This window comes from Halyomorpha halys, unplaced genomic scaffold (assembly GCF_000696795.3).
Source record: "Halyomorpha halys isolate HHAL.00 unplaced genomic scaffold, Hhal_1.1 Scaffold390.1, whole genome shotgun sequence".
Classification (NCBI taxonomy): Eukaryota; Metazoa; Arthropoda; class Insecta; order Hemiptera; family Pentatomidae; genus Halyomorpha; species Halyomorpha halys.
Genome location: NW_027112043.1, coordinates 349740 through 358692, shown reverse-complemented (window position 1 = coordinate 358692; position 8953 = coordinate 349740). Strand labels below are relative to the sequence as shown.

General features: G+C 33.2%; 1 protein-coding gene across 3 annotated transcripts in view; it reads right to left on the bottom strand.

Annotated features, from left to right (window-relative positions):
• Positions 1-361: 361 nt before the first annotated feature.
• Positions 362-8953, bottom strand: part of Oct-TyrR (Octopamine-Tyramine receptor) — a 287359-nt gene continuing 278767 nt past the window's right edge. For 2 of the 3 annotated variants that reach the window (XM_014422849.3, XM_067049949.1), the window contains 2 exons: positions 5742-5801; positions 362-1733 (listed from right to left, as the gene is read on the bottom strand). In XM_014422849.3, the coding sequence (XP_014278335.1) occupies positions 371-1717 (1347 nt within the window). In that variant the 5' untranslated portion in view covers positions 1718-1733; positions 5742-5801 and the 3' untranslated portion in view covers positions 362-370. Of the gene's footprint in view, positions 1734-5728; positions 5802-8953 lie in introns of all 3 variants that reach the window. The other variant, XM_014422850.3, reaches the window with a different exon arrangement.

Below are 8953 nucleotides of genomic sequence, written 5' to 3'. Positions count from 1 at the left end.
GTAAAATATCACAACCATAGATTTTCAAATAATTCGCAAGTCAAAGAAATATACAATAACTCATCGACTGATATGCTTTCATTATTATGAGGATAGAGCGTTTTTTACATATCGAAAAAGACAACAAAGGTTTCGTAGCCTAGATTAACCCTAAAAATCTAAAAACTGGGAAATGACTAGAGGTACGAGATTTCAAACAACATACATAAAAATCGATCTAAAAATATTTATAGGACTTTACAATTTTTTCTATGACCCGTTTCTTCATTTTATAAAACAAAGCTACACAACAAATTATAAAACATTCTATTTGTTTTATTTTTCTCTTTAATTTGTCTATCACGATTTTCATGGAGAAGTGGAAGAAAGATCACGTCTGAGACTTGATATGAAGGAGCTTCTTAAATGCTCTCCTGAAATCGAGATTGAAAATGGTGTATATGATTGGATTGAGAGCGGAGTTGATGTAGCCCAGCCAAGTGATGAAGTTGACCAACTTGTCGGATGGGCAGCAGGTGGGGCAGAACGGGAGGACGACGTACATGAGGAAGAAGGGGAGCCAGCAGACTACAAAGACCCCCATGATGATGCCTAGGGTCCGGGCCGCGCGCCTCTCCTTTGACAGTGATATCCTCTGCTTCTCTTCGATGAACTGGCTCACCTGTAGCGCCCTCTTTCCTGGCGTCACAGTCATTGACACTAGCGGGGTCTGGCTGTTCTTGTCTTCTCTCCACTCGTCTTTCCGTGACTTAGGGGAATTGGACGATATCTCATGGATGTCGGTGAAGGAGTCTTCTGCGACCTGGGCCGTCAGCTGGTTGTTCTTCTTTTCTTCTGATTTTTTCTTCTTCTTCTTTTTCTTCTTTTCCTTGTGTTCTTCATTAGCATTCTCACTGCTCACTGATTCACCATCAATCGGTGAATGCTTCTCTCTCATTGAATTGTTCTGTTGTAAGTTTTGTTTTACAGCATTGAGTTTAGACGCTCTAGCCCGTTCACGTAACCTCCTCCTGGTGGCTATAAATATTTCTATGTAAACAATCGTCATAGTGAACAGAGGGATGTAAAAGGAGCCTAAGGACGAATATATTACGTAACCCTGCTGAGAAGTGAGCTGGCATGGTGTGGAGTTGCTGAAGACTTCCGGCCAGTCGTTCCAGCCAATGAGAGGTGGTGAGCTGATCAACATTGACATTATCCAGACCCCCGCGATCATCACGAGAACTCTCTTCAGTGTCCTTTTTTGGGCATAGTTAATAGGGTCTGTAATGGCCCAGTACCTATCGAGGGCAATAGCGCACAAATTGAGAATTGATGCAGTACAGCACATGACGTCACTGGTCAGCCACATCTTGCAAATGTGGATTCCAAACACCCAGCGACCTAGTATAGAGTAAGCCACGTTGAAAGGCAGCACCAAGATTGCAACCGTCAGGTCGGCCACTGCAAGGCTGACTATGAAGAAGTTTTGTACGATCCGGAGTGGTTTGTAAGTGAAGACACTGAGAATGACCAAGATGTTGCCCACGATGGTAAAGATGATGATCAGAGTGAGGACGATCGCCGTGGATATTCCTTCCCAGATCGGTACTGCGAAGGCCACTCCGAAGGGAGTCTCATGGAACAGGGTGCTGGTCTTAGGGCAACTACCGTTTCGGTCTGCCAAAAGGCTTCCGTTGGTTCCGTTGTACAGGTTGTCTCTATAGTCCCACTCCATTGTTATTTTGTTATTCCTGTAAAAAAAAAAAAAATTAATAATACTGCCCTATGAGTTAACATAAATTAAACTATAACACAATGGGTGAAGTTAGGTAAACGTAGTTTGTGTTCTTGCTTAGAAAGCCCATTACGAGTTGTCTTGCAGTTGGAACGGTTAGTTGTTAACGTCATTTCACAATGTATTTACGAACTTCATCATAGATGTTCAAATATAGTAACTAAAAAAAAGTCAAGAGATCTCGCAGGGGACGTCCTAGACAAGAACGCAAGCAACGTGTTATTCCGTGGTAGGCAGTCAAGGCATTATGTTACTATCAAGTGATAATTATTTTCCACCCATATGTAGGTATATCTATAATATAATATTGATGCGAGATGTACTATTTCTGACATGAAATTACGAGATCTGCCTTTTCTGGTCTGATTTTTTTTTAATCTCTGGTGATACCTGAATTTATGAAAAGTTAAGGGCTATTTGAGAGACTTTCGTCATTAAATATGGAAACAATTATTTATTTCAATTAATTTACAAAATTATATATTCAGGTACTAAGACTAATTCAGATACTGTCATATAGTTAAATTGTAAGTGCTTACACATTTTTGTTGCCATTTCACTGGTAAGTAGCCTTATAAAGTCCCGTTTAAATTTTATAATATATTGTTTGACCATCATATTTCGGTAACATATAAGTTATATAATAATTATGATTATTAATTAATTTAAATTAATAATATCCCTAATTCAACCTTTTCAGAAAATACTGTTTCTTTGTTTATGAATTACAAAGTATTGTTTTCATATTTAAATTCGAATAAATATTTTCATAAAATCGATTATTTTACTTAATATAAATTTAAGAAATATTTATTTTATAACGGGGTTATTAACTCCATTAATATGAACCAATATTTTCTTGGCTATAAATTGTCGCTTAAATCATAAAAGTTTTCATTACTATAAAGTAACATATATTTTAGGATGTACCACTTTATTTTATTTTTAAATAATGTATCTTTTTACCACTTAGCATTACTAAAATTATTTGAATTATTAAACTATAATAATCCTGAAGCTGATAAATTCCAAATATCTTCCCTTGATATTGAAATATTGTTTTCAAGAAGGTCTCAAGATCTTGAATGTTATTTATATGATGTGGAAATGTTATTATTCTTATGCTACCAATGGGTTGTTTTTCCACAAGCCTTTATCATACCATTTTAATAGAACTAATTTTATGTAATACATTACTAATCCACATAAATAAATAAATGCAAAATTTATATTTGAAATGTTCTCATCGAACTGAGAGTACAAGTTTTGCAAAATAAAACAGCGTGGAAGGAATACTGTTGGGACAAAACTCCAGAGAAATGGCAAGCATACGTGTTGACCTGGAACAAGACAAAAGAAGCAGACAGAGTGGCGAAACATAAATCGTGGGAAGAATTTGGAAAAAAACTAGATTAGGATCATCGGGAAAACATCAGGATTTTCTGGCAAAATGTTAAAGTTCAATGAGGATGTAAAAGCAAAGTAGTGAGAAACACGAAGAGTGAGGAAGGAAAAGTGGTGACGGAAGACAAAGCTATATTGAAGGTCTGGAGACAGCATTACATGAATCAGTTTGGTATTGATGATCACCACTCAACCAACGGAAATGGAAACTGGAATGAGAAACAGTACGACGAGGTGTTTGAGGAAGAGGAAGTTGAGAGAGCCATGTACAAAATACGCCAAAGAAAAAGAAAAGAGCTTGGATGGGATGGTTTAGTAGCTAAATTAATAAAGAATGGCGGTTCTGAGCTGGTACGAGTATTGCTAGTCCTTTTCCAGAAAGCCTGGGACGAAAAAAGGATCCCAACGGAATGGGAATATAACATCATAATACCAATTCACAAGAAAGGATGTAAGGCAGAAGGCTCTAACTACAGACCCATGCCTCTCGCCAGTTTCGTACAAGCTATATACATCCATATATATTGGTGGGTCGCATAAGACCACTAGTTAAGAACCTAATAGGATAAGAGCAAGCTGGGTTCAGACCCGGGCGCCAAACCCATGACCAAATTTTCTTATTAAGAAATATCTTACAGAAATCCTGGGACCTGGATAAAAATATGTACCGGGCTTTCCTTGACCTCAAATCAGCCTTTGACTCGGTTTCTTGAGATGAAATACGGGAAGCTCTCAGAACGAGGAACTTTCCGCGAAACCTGACGAAGGTGATTAAATCTATATATCAAGAGCATAAAGGAATAGTCAGTCTGAACGCGATGGAAGCAAATTGTTTCAATATTGCAAAGGAGGCCAAACAAGGAGACAGCCTAAGCCCGTTGTTGTTCATGGCTGAAGTGACATCCATTTGTAAGAGAAGAATTGACAGGACATTCCTAGGAAGAAGGAATCTTAATCCAGTAGTGATACAGTTTCTAATATACGCCGACGATGTGGTATTAAATGCGGACTCTGTGGAAAAGTTGCAACTGGCAGTTATGGAGGGGTATGAAGAGCTCCAATGAAAAGAATGATTATCAATAGCAACAAAAGTAAGGTTCTGCAAGTTAGAAGAAAGAAGAAGGATATCCACATATATTGTGATGGAGATGAATCGGAAGTGGTTACAGACTTCACTGATATATGGGAAGGTATACGCAGAAATATATGATAGTATAATATGATTAGTAAGGCAAATTCAGTCTACTGCCAGATATGTAACACTGTCGTAGGGAAGAGAGAAGTGGGCAGGGATGTCAAGCTGGACTTCTTCGAAACAGTGTATCTGCCCATACTTTTGTATGGAACGGGGAGTTGGATAATAACAAACCGACAGGAGAGCAGAATCACTGATGCCGAAATGAAATTTTGCGAAAGGTGGTTGGAAAAACAAGGAAGGACCGAGTTTGCAATGAAAGAATTCGTCAGGAGTTGCAGATGGCCCCACTGAAAGAGATCCTGGAAGCTCGACAGGTGAAGTAATTCGGCCATGTTATCAGGACGGACGACCACAGAGATCCTTTAAAGACGATGGACTATGTTCCAGATGGAAGAAGATCTAGGGGCCGCCCTAGGATGTCATATCTTGACTACATTGAGCAACTCCGTAGGGCGAGGGGGAGAGACACCCGACAGGCGAGGAACCTAGCGAGAAATAGGGAAGAGTGGATTTCCTGTCTGAATTCCCCTACACTGAGAGGCACTGAAGAGGAAAGCAAAAGAAGAAGAAGACTTTGATGCTTGAATATGTTAAATTTCATGACTATGTCCAATAGTAGCACGTGTTACTTCTCAAATTATACATATTATTACTTAATTAACTAATTACAACTAGATTAAAAGAAAAAAATTGATGATAGGGTAGCATTATTGAACTGAATATTGGATTAAAAATATTTGAAATTGTTCCAGTTCAAGATTAATACATTAGCAATTAAATAATAAGTATTAACAGTTTTATATAATTGTTGTAATACTAGAAAGTAAAAATATATCTGTACCTCGGAGGGATACAACACTATGTCCATTTTTTTCCATATTGACTTTATTACAGAGTTAAAATCAGCTTTTCTCATATTTCTTAGAGGAATAGAGCACTATGTCCAAAACCAGTTAGAACCGGATATAGCATGTTTTAAAACAACACCAAGTCCACTTTCATTTAGAGGGATAGAACACCATGTTGGTGTTTTATCCTTCTGAAGCATGTGAATTACTACTGGACATAGTGTTGTATCCCTCCGAGGTACAGATATTTACTTTAATAATAAAGTAAAGTAGTATATAGTAAACTGTATTATCAGTTAGTTTCAAGTTATGGGCAATTACATGATGGCTTAAATAGTGACAAGTGATGTTTATGAAAATATATGTTTAGATTTGAAACTGATGGAGGCCTAAAAGACGAAGTTATTGAAGAAAATGCAATGTAGTAAAGCAAATTACATTTGTGTCGTCGAACAGTTCCTTCTTCACCTAAAACTCCTTAAAATAATATGATTTTTTTACCTTTCTTTCTTACCCTATTGATAAGTAACCTTCCTCACCGCACTAAGCCATTCTAACAATGTACTTTAAGGACCTGAAACAAAAGCGATATTATCAAATAAATTCGATAGAAATGAAAATAAATGGAGGATAAAGGGAATAATAAAGTCAAATACAGGATAAAGGTAATAATAAAGTCAAATACAGGATAAAGGTAATAATAAAGTCAAATACAGGATAAAGGTAATAATAAAGTCAAATACAGGATAAAAAAATATATTAATGTAACTTCCACTGTCACCAACTTCATTTTTCATCCCAATGACATATTAAATGACTTTCCAAGAAAAACGTTTTTCTCATAACAATCCAAAGTTCTCTGCTTTAAATGAATATTTCTCACCTTTGTTCACTGTTTTAGAAATACATAGATGACGAAATAATGATAGCTTTCTTTATCTTATGAGATCATTGGAGCTAAGCAAAATTAACAAGTAAAAGTAAATATTTTTTGAAAATTAAATATATAAATGATTGACTGTCTTAATTAAAATTATGAAGAAGATCTTAAATAAATATCTAAAAATATTTTGACATAGTAGGATAATAGGATATAAAAAGGTACATTAAGGTAGAGTTAAAATTATGTAAATATAAATGAAAAGAACATTGTTTTAATTAACTAATGTCACTTATGATAACCATCACCAAATATTTTTATTATCCTTTTTTCACCTGCTTGTTATCATTCTATCACTACTTTCATTTTTTTTTGTTCATTTTGATACTTCATTACTTATTTTTAATAATGCTTACGTACTTCATTTTACCTTTTACCTATATACTTATATTTTATTGTTCTTATACTATAGATTATTCTCTTATATTTATTTACCCCTTCTTTTTATTATTTTTCTCATTTACTGTTTTATTGTAAATATTCACTTCAAATTATTTCAATTAACTTATTTTACTTTACATTGTTTTATTATGCTTATGTTGTCTTGACTATCTCTAAATGTAGATAAAGTATTATTATCACGATCAATACAAAAACGGTTATTATCATTATCTAATTATTCTGTATTTTTATGTTTACGCCTTTTTATTTTATATTCTTTACTTACTTCATTTACATTTATCATATCATGCCTATATTGTATTATCCTAACTAGATTTTCTATCGGTATACATTTGTTAGGTATTTCATCATTTAATTTATATTTATTTTTCCTAAATTAGATAATTCTTTTAGTTATTATTATTTTTATTTCTTTTCTTGTATTTCGCTAATTTAAATAAAACCGTTTAATAGTCGCCTCCTTTCCACTCTGTATGCTTTTCATCTTTTGTCACTGTTTCGAAATCTCTCAAATGGGACAGGTAGGTGGTCCTGATTTATCTTTATTTTTATTTATTCTTTCTCGACCTTTATTTATTTTCAACTTACTTTACTTTGTTTGCCCGAATCTGCTATTCTATTTTTACGTTTTATTACGTCTTCTGTTCATTTTCAATCTAATAGTTTGCTATTTGGTTTTTATATTATTATCATTTATATTATAACGATGTTTATTTTTTTCTTTTTGTTTGTTGTAAAATGAAGTACGTAAACATTATTAAAAATAAGTAATGAAGTATTGAAATAAACAAAAAAAAATTAAGTAGTGATAGAATGATAACAAGGAGGTGAAAAAGGGATAATAAAAATATTTGGTGATCGTAATGATAAGTAAAATTATTTAATTGAAACAATGTGAAGCGAAAGTTTAGAATAAAACAGTAAATTTGAAAATTAATAAAAACAATGGATAAATAAATATAAATGAATAAAATATAGCACAAGAACTATAAAATATAAGTATAAAGGTAAAATGTAAAAATTATTAAAAATAAGTAATAAAGTATTGAAAGGAGCAAAAAAAGAAGGTTGTGGTTGAGTGATAACAAACAGGTAAAAAAAAGAATAATAGAAATATTTGGTGATGATAAAAAGATGAGCGGAAAATTATTAAGTTTAATATACGGTTGTAGATATGTGAGAAACAGTTTTTAGCAATTTTGTAGTTAAAGGGAAGGGGTTCAAAATTCTTTTCTGGAGACTATTGAGCATTTCTAGAAATTATTCATTATTACTTCATAATTTTACTTTGATTGTAATAATCCTCTAAAGAAGCGTTATTTTTCTAAAAATAGGGAGCTTGTATTGCAGAAAATTCATTGTAGAGTCCGAAAGAGGTGAAGAAAGTTTAGAAATAGTTAGTAACAGTAGAGAAATTTGGATTTTCATCGAAAAAAAATATTGTTGTCTTGGAGATATTTTGAAAAATCTTGAAATTGGATTGAGATAGCAAAGTGAATTGAATTAAACTAATTTTTTGTTAATAAAATGTAAATATTTTCTAGGAAGTTGATTATATTGATTTTTTTAAAATGCTGAGGTGAAAAAAACTTCCAATTTGGATTTATTATTATTCTATTTGTTTAACGATTTACCCTCTACTCATGTACTATTGTATCTGTATATCTGTCAATTTTATCTATTTCTATTGTGAAATTTTTTCATTTATATACATATAGTTTAAAAACTTTTCACAACCACATTATTTAAATAATATCTTTTACAAATCGTAGTAATAGTATATTCTAATTAAAAGTATTCTTCACCTTCGCGTTTTAAATATTTTTTTCACTGTACGGCGGTACGAAAAAAAAAGAAAAGATTTAGGGGTAAGGATGAAAATTTACAAAGTCAAATATATTTTAGCCAAATAAAAATGAAAATCAAAGGTATCGACTGAATAAGGATGTTATGTACAGAACTCTGGGAGTTCTCAAATGTTAATTAGCAGATGGGGCTCCCTATCTATAGGCTGCAAACTTTGTCGGAAGTCCCCAAACTTGAGTCTGATTTAGAAAGTCAGGCCGTTTGATATCCGTTGTATGCTGGCTATAACCTTATAACTTAAGGTTCGTAAATGATTAGTCTTGATTTCGATTTAGAGAATCATTAATAATTGTTATACGATGAAAACTATATCTTATTAGAAATTTGAATATTGATTTTAAAATAGATGGCAGGTTTGGCATTTCTTTATCACTAAGACAGCACTATCAACAATAGACATTCATTGAAGTGTCCCCACATGAACGACTACAACAGTAGAGGAAAGAATATAGGATGCTCATACAATATTAATCCAGAGTCTTTATCACTAAGACAGCACTATCAACAATAGACATTCA